The 24,358-nt window shown below is 35.5% G+C and overlaps 1 protein-coding gene across 5 annotated transcripts in view; it reads right to left on the reverse strand.

Moving 5' to 3' along the window:
• The window catches only part of CCDC150 (coiled-coil domain containing 150), a 136,313-nt gene that overhangs the window by 44,601 nt on the left and 67,354 nt on the right, over positions 1–24,358 (reverse strand). For 4 of the 5 annotated variants that reach the window (XM_074215427.1, XM_074215429.1, XM_074215425.1 and 1 more), the window contains exons 15-16: positions 19,786–19,893; positions 10,733–10,902 (exon numbers count right to left, since the gene is read on the reverse strand). In XM_074215427.1, the coding sequence (XP_074071528.1) occupies positions 10,733–10,902; positions 19,786–19,893 (278 nt within the window). Of the gene's footprint in view, positions 1–10,732; positions 10,903–14,315; positions 14,881–19,785; positions 19,894–24,358 lie in introns of those variants that run through there. The other variant, XM_074215430.1, reaches the window with a different exon arrangement.

The following is a 24,358-nucleotide window of genomic DNA, read 5'->3' on the forward strand; positions in this document are numbered from 1 at the left end:
TAATTATTCAGGCAATAAATACTTATTAAACATCCATTGGGGAAGTGCTAGGAACTCAAAAAGAGACAAAATATAGTTTCTATCCTCATGAAGTTCACAAGAGAGCAAGAAAACAAATAAGCACAATAAGCGATATACAGGATAAATACAAAATAATTAAAAGAGGGAAGGCATTAAAATTAAGAGGAGTTAGGGAAAAGGCTTTCCACAGAAGAAGGGATTTTAGTTATAATGTTTGGCCTTAATTTTTGAAGAAGAACACGACATCAAGGAGGTGATACCATGACAAGCACATAAACTAAATTTGAGTGAGGGGGACTGTGCTAAATCACCAGCCTTACTTTCTTCTCCCAAGTTATATGGGTCCAGTGGCCAGATATGAATCAGGATGAGAGGAAATCAGAGTAACGTGACTTGCCTAAGGTTACACAGCTAGTATCTGAAGCCAGATTCAAACTCCTGTCCTCCTGACTACAAGACCAATGCTCTATCCACTGTGCCACTTAGCTGCCCATCAGGATTTTAGTTGGAAGGAAGCCAAGGAAGTCAATAGGTTGAGATAAGACAGGAGAGCATTTCAGACACAAGGGACTGTCGGAGAAAATGTCAAAATCCAAGGAATGAGAGTCTTGTTCTCCAAAAAGCAAGGAGGCCAGTATCACTGGATCAGAGTACTTTGTTAGAAGACTAAGGTAGGAAAGGATTATGTTATGAAAGACTTTGAAAAAACAGAATTTTGCATTTAGTCTTGGAGGTGTTAGGGAGCTCCTAGAGTTGAACCTGATTAGGAAGAATATTTTGAACAGAGGATCTCTTGAATTGGCTAAAGAGGAGAGTAGGGGGGTAACGTAGTGGTGTAGTGGATAAAGCACTGGCCTTGGAGTCAGGAGTACCTGGGTTCAAATCCAGTCTCAGACACTTAATAATTAAGCTGTGTGGCCTTGGGCAAACCACTTTGCCTTGCAAAAAAAAACCCTAAAAAAAATAAAATAAAGAGGAGAGCAGGGCAGATCTACCAGCAGGCTATTGCAATAGTTGAGGGATGAAATAATGAGGGTCTGCATTTGAGTGGTGGCAGTGTCAGAAGAGAGAGGAGGATGATTTGAGAGAGGAGGCATAGATAACATCAATAAGCCTTGGCAACAGACTAGATATGAGAAATACAAGATAGTTGATGACACCTAGAGTGAGAGCTTCAGGAAATGGGAGGATGGTGTCACCTCCTACAGTAATGAGGAATTAGAAATGGGGAAAAGATAATGAGTATGTGGTAGCATAATTTAGATCAGAAACTATGGGGCAGAGAACTTGTTAAGGTCCAATAAAAGTCTCCATTTACAGAACAGAGGCACTCGACACGATGGAGACGCAATAGCAAGGGTTTATTAAACTAGCTCAAGCTAGAGTTCCATCCTAGGTCAGGGCTAGGATCCTGGAACGCCGAGTAAAGTGAGGAGAGACCTTCTATATGGTTTGGTAGGGGAGTTTCAAGCATCTGCCTGCAGATTGTCTTGAGATGGTGCGACGTGTTCTTATTGGATGCAGGTCCTCGGAGAAGCACCCCTCCCCCCACCCCACCCCCCGGCATGGTCCGAGGGCTGACCAGGCAGAATATTCAGAAGCTGATCTGGCAGAAATTCAGCTAGCTGACCAAGCAAAGACTTAGGGGCAGAATTTAGGCAACAGTTCATAGGTTTCGACTTTCAGGGTCTTACAGGCATTCAGGCTAAAGTTCATAGATTTCGAAACTCAGGGTCTTACATTCCCTCTTCTTCTTGTTCAATCCAGGAGCACTCATGCTCCTCAAAGGGATGCACAGAACCCTCAGGGAGACCATTGTAAGACTGCCTGAGTACCATTAGTTGGATAGTGTTAAACCTGTTCCTAATGAAAGCAAGCACTCGGTTTAATATGCAGGGCCCAAAGGTTAGGAGGAGTAAAAGCAGTATCAAGGGGCCAATCAGGGTAGAGATCAATGTGTTGAACCACAGGGATTGGTTGAACCATGCAAACCATCCTTCTTGCTGTTCTCTTTCTTTCCTATGTTTGGCCAATCCCACCCTTGCTTTAGCCATTGACTCTCTGACCACGCCAGTATGGTCAGCCTAAAAACAACATTCTTCTCCTAGTGCAGCACAATCCCCCCCCCCCCCCACTGTAGGAAAATCAAGTCTAAGCCTCTCCTCTTCTGTAAAACTACTTCTGAAAGGGAGGTGAGGGATTTCTCCAGGTGTGAGATTGAGTCCTCTATTCTGCTAATATCCTCATCTACTGCTGCTCTGAGGGAGTCAAATCCTTTCTGATGGAGGGTGAGAGAGGAAATCCCTGTGCCCACTCCTACTAGGCCTATTCCAAATAGGGTAGCTATGGTTAGGGTGGTGAGGGGTTCCCTTCTTATCCTGGCAAGGGGCGTTCTCATTATCAAGGGGAGGTTACAAAAACAGATCCCTTGACAGTACAATGTAAACATTGGTGAGAAATGGTAGAGATGAACTGGTCCAGTGTCTCTGCTCTCTTCTATTCTCTTCTGGAGATCTCTGATGTCCTTCTGCATCTTCTGAATCGGTTCCAAAAAGTTCTCTCCAGCTCAGGTGACTAGTTGAAACTTTATCTTCTGGCAAAGGATTTGCTTAACATTTTACTTAGATCAAAACACATGTTTTCTTCACAAGACAATGAGATTTTGGAGCTTATTGAAATTTACATTTTGCCTTATTGCCATATTGATGCACATACTTAATTTTAACACAATAAACTTTTACTATATGAGTGAACTCCCAATGAGAATTGTCATACTGTCTTAAGCTTGTAACATACATTCAACAATCATCTTAGTTCAGAGTACCCAGCATATGGTTTAAAAATAAAACAATCTTAGCCTTTGCTCTTATTACAGTAATGGCTCAAACATGCTTAACCAAAAATGAAATTTTTCAAAATATTCTCAAATATACCATTGATTTTCCTTTTCTTGATATACTTATCTGACTCATTCCTCTCCTTAAGCTAGACCTTAGAACTATAATTATCCTAAGGATTTCCCATTCTTCTTCTTACCTAAATATCCCTTCTAAAAATTAAAGAAACTTAATTCCTATCATAACAAGTAGCTGTTAGCAGGTGTTAGAGCTACATACCTAACCTATCTCTGGCTATTAGGTCCAATTCACCTAAAATTTCTTTTTCTAGTTTGTTTAGTAATTAACCATAAAGATACAGGACATTAAAGGAAAATTCCTTTATAGATATAAGTATTGCATGTCAGTGTCCAGGCAGAGGTCATGTGGGTAAGTCAAATGTCTTAGGCCAGATTTATTCTTCCAGGTGAGATATTAGCCAAATGCATTTTGGGGAAATCAAGTCAAAGGTGTCCAACCTCAGTCTTACTGAGAAGTCACCCCTTTGGCTGCCCATCCCAGTCACCTGACATCTTGGCTTCCTTGGCTGCAAGAACATGACATTTACCCAATGGCATTTCTTTTTTGTTGACCATCCTGGTATCTGACATAAGAGAAAATCAATTAAAAGTCCCATGATCTAAAATGGTTGTTTTACCTAGTTAGAACTTCCAGTGAATACAATTCACTAAATTCCAATTATAATCTTAATGGAGTCCCAATTAATGAACCCCCCCCCCCACCTAAAGCTTGGATTATCTTTCCTGGGTCTTTGTCTAACATCTGGTATTCTAACTATGACTGGCCCTACAGGCCTGTGTCCTACCTCTTACATTCAGACATCCCTTTGTCTGAAATTATGCAAGGCAATTGGGGTTAAGTGACTTGCCCAAGGTTGCACAGCTAGACAATCACCAAGTATCTGAGGCTTGACCTGAACCCAGGTCTCCTGACTCCAGGGCCAGCGCTCTAACCACTGTGCAACCTAGCCTACCCTAACACACAAATTACTAGATTGTACAAAGTAATTCCTCCATTATCACATTATTCATGAACCCACATCTATCCCAGAAAGTATCATACTTTTTCATATTTTCCTTATTGCTCTTCAAAGCAATCACATTAATCCCAGGCTTTAACAATACAGTATTTAAAAAAAAATTTTACAAGACATAGCTAAATATTGTAAATATTATCTCTTTGCAGATACAAAAGAACATCACATAACTGATAAAAACATCTTATTCATCAATAAGTTACCTTACAATAGGGCCCACAGTTGCAACTTGCTCAGAGCCCCCCATCAGCTGTCTGCAGTTACCAAGAGAGAAGTCCACCTTCTTGACTTCTTTAAACATACATTGTTAATATACATTAAACATTAAAATTCTTAAACATCTCATTTTCCTTAGAACAAAAGCAAAATTCTCAGAATCCAATCTCATACATATGACACATTTAAACCCGTGTCATTAACATTTCAACTAACTTTCCAACAGCTTAGTTTGATAAAAACTTTAGAGTACCTTATATAGAGAATCTAGCACTCACATTCCAAAAGCTCTCTCCAAAATAAAAACACTGTTAGCATTATTAAACTCAACATTAAAACCAATTAGAGCTTTTCCCCCAAAAGACATCAGTAAACATCCCTGATAACCTAGGTGTTTCTCTTCTTAGTAACCCAATACTAGTTTTCTTAACCCAAAGGTGTTACAATAGAGTTTTAAAATCCAAAACTCCTTGCAAAAGTTACAAAAGTGTTAAAACAGTTTAATCCCAAACTAATTTAACAATCTAGTTATTTAATTCCTCCCATTCTGTACAAATTTTGTCAGAATATTACAACACTAGTATTCTTCTTTCAGAACCCTCAGAATGCTTTCCAAAACTCTAGTTCACAAACTTTAGAAACAATGAGAGTCATCACTCAGGCCACATGGCCAGCAGATAGTCATTAAATGTGATTTCCTTTCAATAAAGAAGTCTCGTAACCCCTGGATCTTATATAATTAATTTTTTTTCCAATCACACATCCCACCTGTGGAGGGTTCTTTCCTTCTAAGGCTTAAGTAGGTAAGGATTTTTCGAGTTCCCCACCATCCTCCTGCTACCCTCTTCCCCTTTTTTTTTTTTTCAGACTGCTTCAGGGGGAAGGGGAGCCAGGTCTAGGAATGTTCATTACCTTCCCTGCTTATTGTATTCCCCTCTTTTGATCTAGCGAATCTTCCAAGGGGGAACAGAAGGGACCCGGTGACAGGGGTTGGGGATGGGGTGTGGAAATTCAGGGGTTGAGGGTTCTAAATTTAACAATACAGTAATATGCATAATTTCCTCTTAAACAGATAATAAACTACATTGATCTCACATATCAATATTCCCTTTCATAAACATGAGGTGAAAAACAAAGCCTTTCACAAATTTTCTGGGCCAAAAGAACCTTGAGAACTATAACCCATTGGCAAGGTATTCTCTAGTTGTTTTTTTTTTTCCCATAACAAAATCTATACAAATGTGATAGGTGAAACTTCAATTCATTTGTTATTACAAAACAATTTTAAAATCTCAAAAAGTGTAGTTTAAATTGTTCTTATACAAAGCTTACTGACTGTACACAGCATATTTCAGTTGCATGTATGTTTTCTTTATTCCCTAAACCTTTAAAATACAAAGAATTCTTAAGACTAATTGTTGTTAAAAATCCCTTCTTATGACTACAAGATTTTCTTCATGTTTCTCTTAAATTCCAAAAGTTACATTCAAATTAGTTTTAAATCATTTTCTTTCCAAAAAGTCTAAAATGTTTGCAAATTCTTCTTATCTTCCTCAGAGCAATTCTAACTTCACAATGCTCTCACTTAGAAGAACTTTCTATCTTCACTGACCAGCATTTCTTAATATTAGAACATTCTATGTTCTGGGAATGAGAGATTCCCCACAATTTGAGATATCAAAGTGATATGCACTAATTCTTGACCTTTACTGTTTATCATTACTCGCTCACTCCAGATTCTTCCCAAATACATGATCCACATTCCAATCAGTGTAAAATATTAACTTCCTCTTGTTTGGTTATTCTAAAGCTAACTCACAAGTCTGTCCTGACTCCTATGACTCTGGAGGAGCCATAAAGCATCAAAATCCAAACTCAAACATATTCTTTACAAACCCCTTAATTCAATTTACAGGTATCTTTAGATTAGCACATTATAGGATCATTAATAAAATTAACATTTACCTAGCAATTGCTTTCATATCAAACTTTCCACTTTATGGGGCTTATTACTTTTCTTATCAATTCATTGCCAAACATTGAAAAAAGTACCAATTTAATGCAATTTTAAATCACCCCAATCTCAGATAAACACATATCTCCCTATAGACTTACAGTTCTATACTTTCTTCTTTTCTCATAATGATTTGTACACCTTTTTTCAAAGTTCCCCAAATCCATCTTTGGTGTACAAAGTCAACCCTGCTCAGACCTTTTGTCTATATACTTTTACCACTTTCCTTACTTAACAAATGGTTCAAAAGAAACCCCAATTGTCTCTAAGTCTGGATTTTCTTTCCCAGTACTTTCAGAATCTCTTAAACTATACAACTCACATTTTCCACTATTCCTTTTCATTAGCTTCCCCTGACCTCAAGTCACACCATTCCCAACTAGAGTCACATAGTTCATACTACAGCTGATTCCACTCTTCACAAGGCACCTTCCATTCCACGGTTTTAATATGTAACATTTCTTGAATACAACTGCTAAAATTCTGGAGAAGGCAGTCATTCAAAAATCCCCTAGCCCAAATAGAACATTCCCTACCCCCGCTTCTTCAAATAAACTGAATAACTATTATAGAGAGATGGAGGCCATCCTAGATTCTTTCGGGGGGGGGGGGGGGCTTGGTCTTCTATTCTTCAACCCTTACATGTCCCATAATTTTCTGTAATAACTGAACTCCTAAAGTTCTAATGATGCCATATCATTCTGGAAAAAAGACTATTTAGTTTTCCCTGTACAGGCATCTTGGTAACCACATTATATACTTTAGGATTAACCTGACTCTCTTGTCTTTCTGAAATTTATTTTCCCTATTTTCAAATTAAAATAGCATTTCTTTCTATGATTTCTTTGTTTAACACATTTGGTAATATTTGCTGTTTCTTTAACTTCAAAGTAAGGTCCCTTTTAATACTTACTTTACTAATTCTTCCTGAAGTAGCTCTCTCTCATGTAAGGGAGAGGGAGGGGGAAACACTGTGACAGCCCAGAATCAAGGAGGACAGTCCCTTGACCTCCTTAAAGTGGTCTAGGAGCAGGCTCAGAGGGGTGGTCTGGGTCCATCCTATCCCAGCTGGAACTTAGATTAAATGGTTAAGAGCAATAAGCAAAGCAGAAGCAAAGCAAAAGAAGCAAAGGTGATAGATAACCAGTCAGCATCCGTCCCTTCCAGCGGGACTAAGTGTTGCTAGCCAGGTCCTAAAAGAAAATCAGGTTAACCTTGTTTCCTTATCTCATTCCCAAAAGTCAGCCATTCCTGACCTGCAAAAGGGTTCCTTTATCTCATTTCCAAATGTCAGTCCTTCCAGTACTGACCTCCCGAAGGGTTGGGGAACGTCTTCCACCACAACCCCGCTGGCGACTGTTAGCAGTGCGTACACCTAGGCCCTTTGCCAGCTTAGTCCAAATACAGAGCTGTGGACTTAGTTACTTTAGATACCCCTCCAAGTACGTCTTGTGGCCTCTGCTGGGAATCCCAAACGAGCCCCCAAATGTTAAGGTCCGAGAAAAGTCCCCAATTACAGAACAGAGGTATTCGACACAATGGAGATGCAATAGCAAGGGTTTATTAAACTAGCTCGAGCTAGGGTTCCATCCTAGGTCAGGGCTAGGATCCTGGAACTCCAAGTAAAGTGAGGAGAGACCTTCTATATGGTTTGGTAGGGGAATTTCAAGCATCTGCCTGCAGATTGTCTTGAGATGGTGCGGCGTGTTCTTATTGGATGCAGGTCCTCGGAGAAGCCCCACCCCCCACCCCCGCTGCATGCTCTGAGGGCTGACCAGGCAGAAACTTCAGAAGCTGATCTGGCAGAAATTCAGCTAGCTGACCAAGAAGAGACTTAGGGGCAGAATTTAGGCAACAGTTCATAGGTTTTGACACTCAGGATCTTACAGGCATTCAGGCTAAAATTCACAGATTTCGAAACTCAGGGTCTTACAAACTGAGTGCAGAAAACTCGAGATTCCATTACCTTTTTAACTCTTCATGGTTTCTAAGTATGCCACTCTACAAAAAGTAGTACTTATAACATACCATTGACTGACATGATAAGCACCATTTCCCAAAGATCTTCTAAACTATTCAGTAATGAAGAGGTGCTCATTTCCAGCATAGGCTTCTCTTTGCCAAGGCCAGTTGGGAATCCATTCTCTCTCATTTCCACTTGTGCTTTGAATAACTCCTCACTTTGTCATCTTTTCAGTCTTTCTTTATTGAAAGGCTCCTTTACTGTTGCCTACAAACATGCCCAGTCCACCACCATTCTCAAAAAAAATTCCTGTGACCTTGTTGTTGTACAGTGGATTGGTTACATCTGACTCTTCATGACCACTTTGGATCCTTCTATTCTCCATGATCTTCCAAAGTTTGTCCAAGCTCATGTTTGTTGCTTCCATGACTGATCCATCTCATCCACTGCAGTCCTTTTTTCCTTTTGCCTTCAATCTTTACCAACATCAGGGTCTTTTACTGAGAATTCTGTCTTATCTCAAGCTATAAAACTATAATTTGACTCCTTTTCACGGCCAAAAACCTAGAAAAAAACTTCATACAATCCAGCTTCCACTTTCTCACCTCCCACTCACTTTTCAATTTGTCTTTCACCTCCCACCATGAAAGCTTCAGTGGTTCTTTGTTGATGCTTCTAGGTCCAGGCTACCTCCTCATAAATTACAGTGAATTTCCTTTCCCCCATGCCCTTGCCAGGCTATCTCCAATGTCTATTTGCATTTTCTTACTGCTAGCTTCTTCCAACCTCTGCAATCTTAATTGTGAACCCTTTTGGAAATCACTTTGTGTATATATATATTTACTTATTTGTGAATCTCTTGTTAGCTTCCAGTAGAATAAAAGTTCCTGAAAGGCAGGGATTAAATACCTAAAAACACTTGATAACTCTGCTGAGGAAAGTGTTTTTTTTTTTTTCGCTTGTTTGATTTTGTAAACTGAATCAGTGGCTTCAAACTTAAATAGAAATGAATCTCAATTACATTTTAATCTGGTTCAAGTACACTCCAGAGTTTTGTTGGCTTGGCAGCATGTTTCATGTTTGACACCTGCTACTAAATTAAGTAGGGGCAGCTAAGTGGGGCATTGTAGATAGAGAAGCAAGGCTGGAGACAGGAAAATTCATCAATCTGAATTAAAATCTAGCCTCAGACACTAGCCATTTGACCCTGGGCAAGTCATTTACCCCTGTTTGCCTTAGTTGCTAATCTATAAAATGAGCTGGAGAAAGAAATGGTAAACCATTCCAAAATCTCTGCCAGGAAAATCCCAAATGGAGTCACAAAGTTAGAGAAATGATGGAAAACTGACTAACAACACCTAAATTGTGTAACTATTAGTTATTACTAGTAATTGTTATGAGTATTACTTGTAGTCATTACTAGTCATTATTACTATATTTAAAAATTATTGTCACCTATATAACTGTATTAACCACAAATCTTATTTAAGAACAATGTTTTTCTGATTTGATTCTCCTCCAAAATGTTATTACCTGACTTATTTATTTTCCTTCTAATAGTACTCCTTTAAATATGATTTCATTAAAAAAATTATTGATGGATTTTAGGTTTTACATAACAAAATTTTCTTCTCCTTATTAAAAAGAAAAAAGTTCAACAAAAGTGATTGACAAAGTAACCTGACAGCATATGAGATCAAATTTATAGTCCCCTACCTCTCTGAGAAGGAAATGTGTTTCATCATCTGTCCTCTGTGATCAAGATTAGGTATGAGATTTGGATTCAAGTGATAATTAAAAAATGTTTTAAGTCCTTGTTATCTATGGAGTATATATTTTTTAACTCATAAAGGAATCACTGTCATAATTTCAACTGATTTACTTAAAACAAGTCTATGTAGTCTTTATTCTCAGAACTGATTGTCCCAAAAGTTTATTTCTGATAAATAATTCTATTAAGTAGAAAGTATATTCAAGCTAGGACATATTAGTTAATGTTCAACAACCAAGCTCAAATGTATGCATACATTTAAGTTCAATCTGCATAATTAACACCTTCAATCTACAGATCAATAAGTCAAGCCCTGATTTTAGAGATTGCCAATTTCTTAGGTGTAAATGCTCACATTGAAATTAAAAAATGGATTGGTAGGTTGATTAGAGCTATCTCCAGCACACTCTTAAATTCAATCCAGAGTGATGTTTATTTTGAATTAACTTTGTAATTATACTTGTTAGACTTGAAGTCAGGATGAGTAAAGCTACAGTTTCATCATCAAACAATATACCATTCTTAATTTATTAGAGAGTTTGTGCTGAAGAAGATTAATTGCAAGGATCCATTATGTTTCATTTTGTTTCAATACAATAAAAATTTGAAATTGAATTTCTGAAAACCCCATTCATTTCTCTCTTTCTTGCTTATTCTCTAAAAACTATATATATATATGTATATACATATATATACATACATATATATATATATATATGTTAGTCTCCAAAAAAGGAAGAGGTTAAAAAAAGTAATTTCATAACACTGGGAAAAAGGAATATGGGAAAAATTAGACAAATGAAATTTTAGATACCTCTCTTTCTTGAGGACCGAAATCTCTGAATCCCTCCTCTCTAATTCCTTCTGCACTTTCTCCAGAGCTCCTTGCATCTTACTATGAGAAGCTAGTACACTCTCCAGCATGGATGTGACTTTGCAGTTATCTTCCTTAGCCTCTGACAGCTGTCGCTGAAAATTTCCCATCTAATTTGAAATCAAATAAAAGGGACAAATTTGTTTAAAATCACTGGTGCATTACCATCTTCGTTTTTGAGTCTTTCGAGGATCAATGCATTTATGTGGAAGGCAGAATACTTTGGATTATTTTTCAATCAATATTAACAAATGCAGTCAAGATGCTGGGAAGAAAAAGACAATTCTGTGGGTTTTAAAAAATTTCTTCCATTCAATTGTGTACCACATCATCCTACGTAAAGAAAACTTGAATGTGATCTTCATCACGAGTTGCAAAAATTATCTTAGAAGAGTTGTTGAAAAGTTTAGAGTTTGCATAAGAGCAAGATGGTGTATAGCCCTCTCCACAGTGTAAATCTTTGATATCAACAATTGATAGCAGAGAGAAAGGACCTAAGCTGTGTTCTCAAGAATGACATTGCAGAGTAGGGACAATTTTATGGTATAAATTTTTAAAAGTTTATTTATTTTTAAAAAAAAATTTACATCACCCTCATTTTCAAAAATATCTCACCCCTCTCCTGTGAATCATGATTTGTAACAAAAAATAGTAGGGGTAGGGGGAGAAAGGCAATTCAACAAAACAAATAAACATATCTTCTGAGTCTGATACAATGTTCTGTACCCATAAGATCCTCACTTCCCCACTGCATCCCCCCACCTTTGCAAGGAAAAGAGAGAAAGTTGTATTTTCTCATCTATCCTTCAGGATTGAGCTTGCTCATTAAAATCGTGTAACATTCTGGTTTTTTTTTTGTTGTTGTTGTTGTTATATTCTTTCCATTTATAGTAGGTCAATGAGTGTACTGTTTGTCTTGTAATGTTTCCTTCATTCTGTAGCAACTCAATATGTCTTCCCATGCTTCTCTGAATTCTTCATATTCATCACTTTTTATTTAGAGGTAGTAATATTCTATTACATTTACATTACAATTTGTTTAACCATTCTCCCATTGATAGGCATCGATTTGTAATAATGGCTTGAATTTTTAAAAGTAACATTAGCTCTCTGTTACATCAATATAAACATCAAAGTAAGTAATTTTTATTTAGGGCTTAAAGCTTTTAAACAAAAGCTCCAACTGATAAAAAAAATCTGACTTCTTTCTTTGACTTTCTAAGACAGAAAAAAAATTAGAAAAAAAAAGATTTTGGATGGAAAATTCTTTAAAGGTAGTTTAAAGCTATCTTTCCTCTAAGAGGAAAAAACAAAAAGTTTAAAAAAGGTCTCTTTCTTGATTTTCTTCTTTCCAACTATGGCAACAATATAAGAAATGCGGCTCATGAAAAGTTTTCACTCTAGCAACAGGATATTTCCTACCCTTTCAAAAAAAAGATTTGCCAATTTCCTTGTCTTGCTCCTTTCCCCTTCTTCCAAAGCCTCCAGGAGCCCCCTCATTTTATGACTTTCTCTTCATGACACATCACGGGATTTAATTGCCCAAGAAAAATCATCTTCATTATTTGCGAGAATAGTGTGCATCTTATGAGGAAAAAATGATTAATACTTTGCAAAACATAGGAAGTGAATGATCAAAATGAGAAACAGGGCAATTTAGAAAACAAATGTTAAAATATTAAAACAATATTAATAGTCACATTTTCTGGATTTTACAAAAGATATTTCCCTCCCACAATGGTTTGTTATAGTTAAAAGTAAACCATATGGGCAAAAATAGTTTTTAAATTTCACATAAAAAGTTTAAAAAAGAAGTTTAATGAGATTATCATGTAGAACACGGAAGAAATAACCAATATTTAGTTCTTTTTTTAAATACAAGTAACTTTTTTGGAGGTGATAGGAAAATGAAGACTAGTTTAATAGAATTGAACTAGCTTATAAAATAGTATTACCTCAGAGTAATAATAATAATAATCTTACAAAGGCAAAGGATCACAGAGTTGGAAACACTTAAAGTTACCTAGTCTAACTCTCATTTTTTTGACAAGGATATAGAGGGGTTAAGTAACTTAATCAGTGTTGCACAAATAGCAGAGATAATCTTGTGGAGCTAAATCCAGTACAGTACTCCTTCTATTGTAGAAATTATAAGATTAGTTTATTTTCTATTATTCCCCAACACCATCAAAAGAGCTTTTTGTTTTTAATTTTTTCCAACTTTAGTAGCATATCAAGGAAATATTTTTAGATAAACATTATATTTTTAAAAAATTTTTCTGTTAAATATTTTCCTTTGAACTCTTTTCCTTTCAAATATTTGAAATTTAGTATTTTTGAGGTAAAACTCAATTGATTCAAAGGGGTGCTGCTTTGTAGATTCTAATATCAGGGTTTTTTTAGGAAAGGCCAAAAAATGTATCATTTTGTTAATTACCACCATTGTTCAAGTTCTTCACCAATTATGCCCACAAATTCCTATTTTTAAGTTGTAATGTAGTCATTAACAGTAATATATATACACCTGGGTTCCACTTGCTATAATGTTTACAGGTTTTTTTTTTTGTTTTGTTTTTTGCAAGGCAATGGGGTTAAGTGGCTTGTCCAAGGCCACACGGCTAGGTAATTATTAAGTGTCTGAGGTTGGATTTGAACTCAGGTACTCCTGACTCCAGGGCCAATGCTCTATCCACTACGCCACCTAGCTGCCCCTATAATGTCTACAGAAAACATGCAGAACCTACTCAATGCCTATATTAATTTTCTTCTATTTTAAATATCAATTGAAGATGTTTTACTAGAACTTTTCTTTTGCAAGGCAATGGGGTTAAGTGATTTGCCCAATAATTTGCCCAAAATTGCCCAATAAAAGTTTACCAAGGAGGTAATTATTAAGTGTCGGAGGCTGTATTTGAATTCAGGTCCTCCTGACTCCAAGGCTGGTGCTCTAGCCACTGCACCACTTAGCTGCTCCCTGGAATTTTTTTTCCTAAAAATGATATTTAAAACCTCTTTTTACCTCCACCTCTTGAAATAATGACTTTCCTTCAAGGCCTAGCTCCAGGTTTACCCTCTACATGAGACCTTTCCAGAACTTTCTAGCTGCTAGTGCTCTCTTTCTTCACCTACAAAATTACTTTGTACTTAGAAACTTTCTGTTTTATATTTATTTAATGGTATATTTGTTATTCTCTACAATAAGAAGTAGTTCCTTGGGACTATTTCTCTTTTTGTATACCAGAACTTTAATTATTAAAATTATTAAATTTTATTACCTTGATTTCCAAAGTTAAAAAAAAAAGTGATTACACGACATGAATCAGGGGCTAAAAATCTAAGCCCTCTTAATGTTTTCTATTTCTGTATGACCTGTTTCCTAAATATTTAAATCTTACTGACATGTTGAAAGACCTTTTCAGGATTACCTTCATATATATTCACTTACTATATGAATTTTTCTTCATTTTATACCATTGCAATAAGGTTCTAATCACCATTTTAAATGCTCATGGTTTTCACTCACCACATCTCTTCTTAAAATTTCAGTTGTTTCTTCAGTTGTTAATGGTCTGGCAGCAAGAATATCTATTTTACCTTCCAGCCTTCCCTCCATTGTCTTGATAGCATTCAAAAGAGTCTTCAAAGAGATTTTTGAGTCCCCAAAATCTTGAGGAGACCTCATAGAAGACAAAGGAGATTCAAAGCTGACTCGACGTGAAGAACTTGAAACAACATTGGGTAAAGCAACAGTTGGAATTCTTTCCTTTACATTGATCAAAGTGGGCTTAGAATAACTTTCACTGCACTTTGAAGTCACTGGTCTTTCTAAAGATTTCTTTCTTTTCGAAGGAAAAACCATTTTGTAATAATTTTTCAAAAACAAGATATTTTTGGAAGCAGATACTTGCTAGAAGAAATTACTTTAATATTTTGTCTGATATCTATTTAGTAAAAGATATTTAGAGAATGAAGAAACCACACTTCAGAGAATATCTGACTGAAGACTAAGATCTAAGTAATTTCTTAAACCCTCAAAACATTATCTTCAGTGTAACCTTTGAAGTGAAGTCTCCTTTTCTGACTTTGTGACCTCATCACCCATCACCATATTAGTTGACTGGAACTCTTGGTGAATTCTATATGAAGAGAACTTGCAAGTCCTTGGTTACCAGGTGCCATATACACAGAATTTTTCCTTCTGGTTTAAAGGCAGCATGGTGCACTGGAATAACTAAGAATGAGGACTATAGTTCTAAAACCATTGTGTGATTATAGCCAAGTCAATTAATCTGAGTTTTTGTTTTCTTTTCAATTCAAATCCAGCTTAGACTGGATGATATTGAAGGATTTCTTCAAGATACCATGATTTTAAGTATTAGTTAAAAATTTAGTCCACAAGTAATACTTCCCAGTCATTTTCTCACTATGCTGCCTACATTCTAGGCATTATCCTCATCTTTTTTACCCTACCACTACCTTGGAATATGTGCTGGGACAACAGGTTCTAATAGGTGAGATTTTGACTTCTTTTGCAGGAAAATTTGGCCCTCATATCCTACCATTTTCCTGCCAGCTACACACCATGTTGCTGGTACTCTTCCAACCTTTTCTAGTCTTTTTCACATATAGTCTCTCCTGATTAAAATGTAAACTTCTTGAGGGTAGGGTCTGTCTTCTTTGCTAGTATTTGTGTCCCTAGCAATTTCAACAGTGCCTGGAGTATAGTAACTGCTTAGTAAGAAAACTACTCACTTCTATCTATGTGTCTATGTAGCTATGTCTATCATAATGATAATTAACTTTCAAAATCTTGTCTTCACAATTTGGTTTCAAGTTATCTTTTTTTTAACTGCATTTCAGTAAAACTAACCTACTTGCTGTTCCCTGTATCAGCATAGCATCTTCTCCCCCTATTTTTGCACAAGTACCTCATATCTCTAATATCCTTTCCTCACTTTCATCTCTTGAAATTACTATTTTAGTTTCAGGTTCAATTAATTGCTACATTCTATATGAGACTTTTCCTTATCTTTCCAGTTATTAGTGTTGATGGTCTTTTTTTTTTCACTTCTCATTAAATGATTTCCCCTACCACCATAGAGCCTTGTCTTGTACCAAATAAATAGTAAAGCAAGACAAAACATTGACCATCTCTGAAAAAATGTCTGGACATCCCTCAACTGTCTAGTCTGACATCTCTTTGCTGAGAGCCAGGAGACATATTTCAATGTTGGCGGTTTTTAAATTAAGATTTTAGATCAGCAAAAATCTACCTTCTCTCCCACCCCCTAAGTAAGAAAGAAAGAAAAATGTTCAAAAAAAATGTCTCAATCTGTACTGAGTTTTTCACCTGTCATAAGATGGATAGCCTGCCTCATCATGAGTCCTCTGGAACCATGATCACTGAGCTGATCAGAGTTCCTAAGTCCTTCAAAGTTGTTTACTTTTCTGATATTATTGTTATTATCCTCTGAATTGATTATGAATAGGTTTATATGACTTTTTCAAGATATTTTTGGAAATTATCCTTTTTAATAACACAACATTAATATCCTATAACTTGTTCAGGCATTCCTCAATTGATGTGCATTCCTTCAGTTTTGAATTCTTTGCCACTACAAAAAGATCTGCTATAAATATTTTGAGGATATATATTATTGAAGCTTGTTTTGCTTAAGACTAATTCCTTCCTTAAGCTACCTTATTCTTGTTCTCCTGTTTCCCCCTTTTTCTTTGTTTAATGAAATTATTTCAGTCTTTACTGGGTGCATGTGTCCATTTTATCTCCTTTGATTAAATCATTCAAGTATTGTCCATTTCTCCAGCTCTTCCTCTTTTTTAAATAGACTTCTTGTTTACATTTCCATATACTGATTATGTAAATAAAAATAAATTTACCTATCCTTCCTCCCCTCCCCTTTGTATTCTTTTAAGATCATCAAGATGTACCTGAACAATTCAAGGCTTTATGTCTAATTAGACTTCCACTCTGAGCCCTGATGATGATGATAGGCTTTCTTAAAATATGGAATATACTGAATTATCTCCCTCTATTAGAATGAAAACAGTATGTCTTTCTTTAGTTCCATTATGGCTGTTTATCATGATTACTTTTCTATGTTTTTCTTGATTACTTTGCATATACTTCAAAGTTTTTATGTAACTAGTATTTTTAAAATCAGGAATATTTACAATTCCACTTCAATGGCAAACGGGGTTAAGTGGCTTGCCCAAGGCCACACAGCTAGGTAATTATTAAGTGTCTGAGACCAAATTTGAACTCAGTTACTCCTGACTCCAGGGCTGGTACTTTATCCATTCCGCCACCTAGCCGCCCCTGTTTAAGTATCTTTTTTTTTTTTTAAATCTCTGTAACTATATTTAGTTTTGTTTGGTGAATTACAGTTGGTTGCAAACTTGCATCCTTTGCTTTCTGGAATATCATATTCTAAACTTTCCATTCCTTGGTAATATGACTATAACATTATCTGATTTATTATGGTGTCTTGGAACTTTCTGGCTGCTTAAAGTAACTTTTTTTAACCTAGAGGTTCTGAATTTTCATAGTTTTCTTTTGGGGGTTTTGTTTGGGAGTCGACTGATAGATCCTCTTTATTCCTACTATGTCCTCTGCTTCTAGAAGATCTGGGAAGTTTTCATTTAAGATTTCATGAAATATGATGTTCAGGCTCTTTTTTTTTAGTTATAGCTTTTTGATAATGTACTGATCTCAAGCTTTTGCTCCTTAATCTATTTTCTAAGTCCGTTGTTTTTGCTTACATTTGGGGCTGCTAGGTGGTGCAGTGAATAGAGCACAGATTATGAAGTGCGGAGGAACTGAGTTCAAATGTGACCTCACACACTTAATAATTACCTACCTCTGTGACTTCGGGCAAGTTACTTAACCCCATTGCCTTGCAAAACCTAAAAAAAAAAAAGATAACATATTTACTTTTATTTTTCCAGTATTTTGACTTTAATATTTCTTGTTGTCTCGTGGAGTCAATAGCTTCTTTTTGTTACGTTTTAATTTTCAAGGTCTTTGTAGCTTGGTAAATTTTTGTACCCCTTATGCATGCTGTTAATTCTCTTTCAAATTCTTTCTACTACAACTCTCATCTTTTTTCCCCAAATTCTTTTTTTTAGTGCTCTCCTTTCATTTTTAAAAAGTATCTTAACTCTTTTTAAAATATGCTTGCTTCAATTCTTCCTGGAATTCAAATTGAAGACTTTATAGATGTTTTAAAATCTTCTAAGTCTGTGTCTTAGGGGTTCCTTTTGTCAAAGTAGCTTTTTATGGGGGGATTAATTTCTGTTGTTTAATTCTTTCATTCTACTTCCTAACTTCAGATTTTGTAGAATTGGGCTTTGTGAACTACTGGAGAGAATGTCTGAGGTAGTCCTGCTGTTGTTTCATGTGGTAGTGAGTGTAGCGTTATTACAGGATTCTAGAAATGGGGATTTGCAAGCTTTTAGTGCTCCCCAAGAGGTCTAATTCAGGGAAAATCTGATTTGTGCCTTGCTGCACAAATCTGCAAGTTCCTGAACTGGGTTTACGTCTGAGTAAAGGCTTAATTCCATTTGGAGTTCTAGTAGACTTCTGAAGGATTCAGCCAGTATTAACTAGTTTGAAAGTTCTACTGGTTCATAATAATAAAACTACATGCTTTCCTTTGGCCTGGGATTCCTGTCTTGCTTATTCTGCTAATGGCTTCAGAATGGTCTGGAAACTGGAGTAAGACCCTATTTTGCCCTAGAAGTTTGAACTACATCCATTCTACTTGCTTTTGAATCTGCTTAATTGCTCAATTCATAGATTTGGGACTGCAATGCTCCTAACCCTGCAAACCATCTTCACACAGTCCTAGATTTGTAACCTGGAACTAGGTAGTAAGAGACAGTTTGCCAATTTGCACCTTCCTGCACTTGTCTTGCTGCATTGCTTCTCTGTGTTGGAATGCTTCCAAACCACTGAAAAACTCTCATACCTATTCCACTATGCTGACATAATCTAAAAAAAGTCTGTGATTTCCCCCCCCCCCTGTCTTTCCTGATCAAGACACATTCTGGTGCATTTTTTATGTTTGGAGAATCTGTGACAGAAAGCTCATTTAGACTTTCTGCTACTCTGTAATTTTGGATCTGCCTCTTTTATATATACTTTCTTTACATATTTGGTAAATTTATCTATGTATTTACTTATGGTAGAGTTCTTTAAGGGCAAAGTCTATTTTATTTTTATATGCATGAATTTAAAAGTGTCTGGCACACAAACAAAATGCTTGTTGAACAAAACTGTGACTTTGGAAACACAAATATTATTTTCCCCATTTTATAGATAAGGAAATTGAAATCTAAAGAAATGATTACTCCAAAGTTACATAGCTAATGGTGTCAGAGTAAGAACTCTGAGTTCAACTTTTTGCCCCCTCTATAATGAAATGTCTTGTTAGTACTTTTGTGATCACTGAAGATTATTATTTGCATTATGGAACCTATTGCTGGAAAAGTTTTTTCCAATTTATAGTTAAAAATCTGGACCATGTTATCCCTGTGCTAATGTTTTCTTTCTTTCTTATAGAGAAAAAGAATATATGTAACCTAGTAAGAAACAATCTTTTGTTTGATAGCCCAATATAGCTACTATATGGCTTAACCAAAAGAATATATTTATATTAAGGACTATTTGTATTTTAACTTAAGAACAAAGTCTATTGAGATTAAACTCCCAAAGTCATACACTGCTACTTGTTGGTATAATTAATAAGCTTACAAATAATTAATATACTTATTTTAATAATTCTTTCAGTTGACCTCTCTTTTGTAGGTTTATCTTATTTTCAGTAAGCTCTGAGTTTGCCTATAACAACAAAAAAGATTTTTTAATGGTATTAGGTGTTAGTACATTGATTTCACTGGAAGAATGTTGGATCAGTCTATTAGAAGATCATTATACTATAGCAACTATCTAACTTATTAAGCTCTAATCATACCTGAGCATATTTTGTCTCTAGAGCCTTATTCAATTTTCGAAGTTCATCATTCTCTGAACGGGTATCAGCAAGAGAGTTTATTTCTTTTTGTAGCTGTTTAACTTTTGTCTAGAGGAAAATAAGGAAAAAATTAACATAAACACCATGACCCCTCAACTCCTATCAGAAAAACAGAGTTTTAAAAAAAGAGAAAGAAGTTGAAGTGTAAAATCAAATTGAAGGACTGGGAACATATGAAAAATCTCAAAACTGATGTATTTTCATAATTCATTGGAATAACTTAGGTTTTTTAGTAGTTAATCATAAGTTTAACTTGATGTAACTTAAATCTATATTGACATTTTAAAATCAGATTTTATAGAAAATTTTCTACTTCAACAGAAATATTTGTAATATTTTGTGACTCTAGAGTAGGTGATTATAAATGCTTATGCTTGCAAATAGACAATCAGAAATAGGTTATAGTATTATACTTATTTCATCTCATGATACCTAAATATTATATTTCTGAGTAGCATATTAGCCAGTTTTTGGCCTATTTTGTTTCTTGATTGCAAACTACACTTTCCTTTATTTTTGGTTTCACAATGAAGTCATACAATATCAAAGTATATTGTTGATTTGATTAGTGATATTGAGCTCTTTATATAATTTATTTATTATCCTCTTTAATGGATACTTATACATAAGTTTCTATTATTTTTATGGTGATCTTTATGCTTTTTGGTCATCATGACCCTCAAAGTTGAAATAACTAAGTAATCAGCATGGAATTAGTTTCTTGTTGCCTTTGGGAACATTATGGAACTAACTCTGCCAATTTCTTTACCAGGTCATCTTCTATTTAGTTGAGAAAAGTCTAACATCTTTGGATTTTATTTTTAGTGAAATATCAATAATTATTTAGACAATTCTGCCAACATATCGATATAAATCTTTGGACAAACACATGGAAAATATTAACAGTTATATTAATTACTTGTGGATTGTCTTAAATGGTATCTTCTGCTTCCTTTTCTGCTTCTATGCTATTGTGGAGGAAGAAGGGACTCTTAAAAGATTGGGATCAATTGCATTTTTGTTCTATTTCATGGCTCCATATAACTAAAAAATAAGTACTACCAGGTGACCAACAACTATCCTTATACTTAAATAGGTGAAACTTCAAATAGGCTAGATCTTTGACAAAAAGGCTAAACTTTTCAATTTTGGCAGGATCTGCTTGAGTTTGTGTTCTACTTGTATAGTTTTTAAGAAGCCACAATAAAGTATCAGAGCTGGTCTTTCTCTGAGAAGAGAAAAATATAAGAAGTCTGTGGCAAATAATACAACCTCACAAAAATAAATGGCTATATCTTTATAGACCGAAGTAATTGGTTGTAGATATGTTTGTGCACACACTATTTATAATAGTCCAATGAGTATTATAAAAATAATCAATTAATTCAGATTTATTAAACATCTCCTAGATGCCAGGCATTTCGCTAGGCAGTCAGGATACAAACAATCTCTAATATAGAGTAATCTGCATAGTCTAACAGATTAGACAAAAGGATCAAGAAGAGAAGGGGTCACTAAAACACCAAGCTAACTCAAGCTGTCAATTCCTAAAAATGAGAAATTGAAAAAGTATAATATTTCTGCTATTACTTTTCCCCTTGCAACTGATGTGAAACTTCCAGCACCCACATCTATTCTTTGTCTCTGAATATCCCAAAAGGATATAGGGTCCAAGGTCTTCTTTGGGGGTATATGCCTAGAAGTAGAATCTCTGGATCAAAGAAATGGACATTTGGGTCACTCTAATTCCTAAATACCTTTCAGAATGGTTGTGATTCAACAAGGACATGTATCTATCTTACCACTATGTTTCCAAAATTGGTTATTTAATCTTTTATCATTTTTTTCCCAATTTGATTACTGTGAGGTGAAATCTTAAGATATTTTGATTTGTATCTCTCTCATTATTAGTGATTTGAAGCATTCTTTTATATGATTGTTGAGTCTGCAATTCTTTTGAAAACTCTGTTCATATATTTTGACCACGTATCTATTAGGGAATGGTATTGGGTCTATACATATATGTTGTGTCCATACCTTGGATAAATAGCACTATCTGAGAAATCTGATACAAATATTTTTTTCATTCTTACACTTCCCTTCTCTTCTAGATGAATCAACTCTTTGTGCAGGAGCTTTTTTAATTTTATGTAGTAAAAACAATTTTTTTGTGATTGCTTCTGCTTCTTACCCTTGCTTAGCTAAGAATATATGTCCTATTCACAGCTGGGAAAGCTATATGATCAGCTACTGCTAAAATATTTTATGACATAATCTTTAATATTAAAGTCACATATAACCCTTAATATTACTATTATTCATTCTACAATTGATCTTTTTGTGGAATATGGCATAAGGGTTTGTTGTAAAACTAATTTCTGCCAGATTACTTTCTAGTTTTCTCAACAGTGCTTAACACTAAGGAAATTCTTTTCTAATTAATCTATGCTTTCAAGGTAATCAAATATTGGGTCATTGAATTCCATTGTTTCAGATTCTTTTTCTAGTCTTTTCCATTGATTTACTTTTTAAAAATAAGATTTTTTTTCCAATTACATGTTAAAGCAATTTTAAACTTTTTTTTTAAAGTTTGAGTTCTAAATTCAATCCATTTGTCCTTCCCTCTCCTCCCCTCTCATTGAGATGGTAATCAGGTCAAGATTATACATGTGCAACATTGATCTAATTTAAAAAACCAATATCAAATGCTTTTGATGAATAGTTTTATAATGTAGGTTGAGATCTGAAAGTGCTATTTTTTTTCCTCTTCAACCTTTCCTTTTATTCATTATTTATTTGATATTCTAGATGATTCCCCAAATGAATATTGCTAATGTTTTATTTAATTGTGTAAAATATTTCTTCCACAACTTGATTGATATAACATTAAAACTATAAGTAAATTTTGGTATTATTGTAACTTTTATTTTATTGCACAGTCCAGCCTTGAATACTGAATATTCTACCAGTTTTTTAGGTTCTTTATTTAAGGATATTTTATGTAATATCATTAGCAAATTGGAGTAATTTTCTCTCCCATTACCTGTGTTTCCACTTTTATTTTCTCTTTTCTATGCTGATTAATAGTGAGGTGATTGGGTATCATTGCTTTTATCCTATATTTTCTAGGAAAACTTCTTGGGCATCTTCATTGCACAGAATGATTGCTTTTGATTTTAGATACTTTTTAATATTTCTTAATTTTGATGACATTAAGAAAGCTCTCTTCATACCTGTGTTGAGTTTTTAGCACAAATAAGTGTTGTCCTTTGTGAAAGGCCTTTTCTTCTGTTGAAATAATCCTGTCATTTTATATGTTTTTTTTAATGTGATCGTTAATTATTTTGCTGATATTGAACCATCTTTGCATCCCTGGTTTAAATCTAACTTACCCATGATGAATATATTAGATGAATTTCTCTATTATATATGATTTTATTTAAAAATTTTAAATTGGGGGGGTGGAGCCAAGATGGCAACAGGAGAAGAGCCTCTCTTAGATGCTGTCTCTCTATAATATTTCAAAATTTATAAGATAAGGACTCTAACTAAATTTTCAAGAGACAGAACCCACAGAGGGACACAGTGAAGCAATTTTCCAGTCCAAGGTGACCTGGAAAACAATGGAAAGGCTCTGCTCCACAGAGTTAGAGGGGCAGCCTACCAGAAGTGAAGGAACTTCAGCCTCCTAGAGGTAGCCCCAGGGTGCCTGGGTGCTGAGACTCGTGGCAGCGGGGGCAGTTTCCTGACCTACACCCTGGGGGAGCACTGGACACAACTTGGAAGATCAGCACTGGGTGGGGGGGTCTGCCAGAGCTCAGCATAACAAGGGTAGGGGAGAGGAGAGAGAATTCCAAGATTTGCCCTCTGTACCTGAACAGGACTCTGGGGCTCTGACCACACTCAGATCCTGATTACAGTCTAGGACTTCCATAGAATAGGAGGCCCCCCCACCTCAGCACCATGGCAGAGGGGTGTGCTTGTGGTCATTCACAGACCAGGAGGGAAGACAGAGCCTCAGACATGGAGATCCTTGTTGGGGGGGTGTCCCAATAATATTCAAACACTCAGGAAGCACCCCCAAACCAGGTGCAGGCTGGGGAAATGAGTAAACAGAGGAAAAAAAGGAACACCATTGAGAAATACATTGCCTATGATCCCAAGAAGGATCAAAATACTCAATCTGAATTTGAGGAAGTACAAGCTCCTGCATCTAAAGACTCCAAGAAAAAAGGAAATTGGGTTCATGTTATGACAGAACTCAAAAAAATATTTTGAAAAGTGAGGGAGATAGAAGAATTGGGAAAAGTAATGAGATGCAGGAAAAACATGAAAAGGAAGTCAGCAGCTTAGTCAAGGAGATCCAAAAAAATGCTGAAGAAAATAACATGTTAAAAACCAGGCTAGGTGACGCAGTGGATAGAGCACTGGTTTTGGAGTCAGGAAAAACTGGGGTCAAATCCAACCTCAGACACTTAATAATTTCCTAGCCATGTGGCCTTGGGCAAACCAC

The sequence above is a fragment of the Macrotis lagotis genome, chromosome 1, assembly GCF_037893015.1.
Source record: "Macrotis lagotis isolate mMagLag1 chromosome 1, bilby.v1.9.chrom.fasta, whole genome shotgun sequence".
Lineage (NCBI taxonomy): Eukaryota > Metazoa > Chordata > Mammalia > Peramelemorphia > Peramelidae > Macrotis > Macrotis lagotis.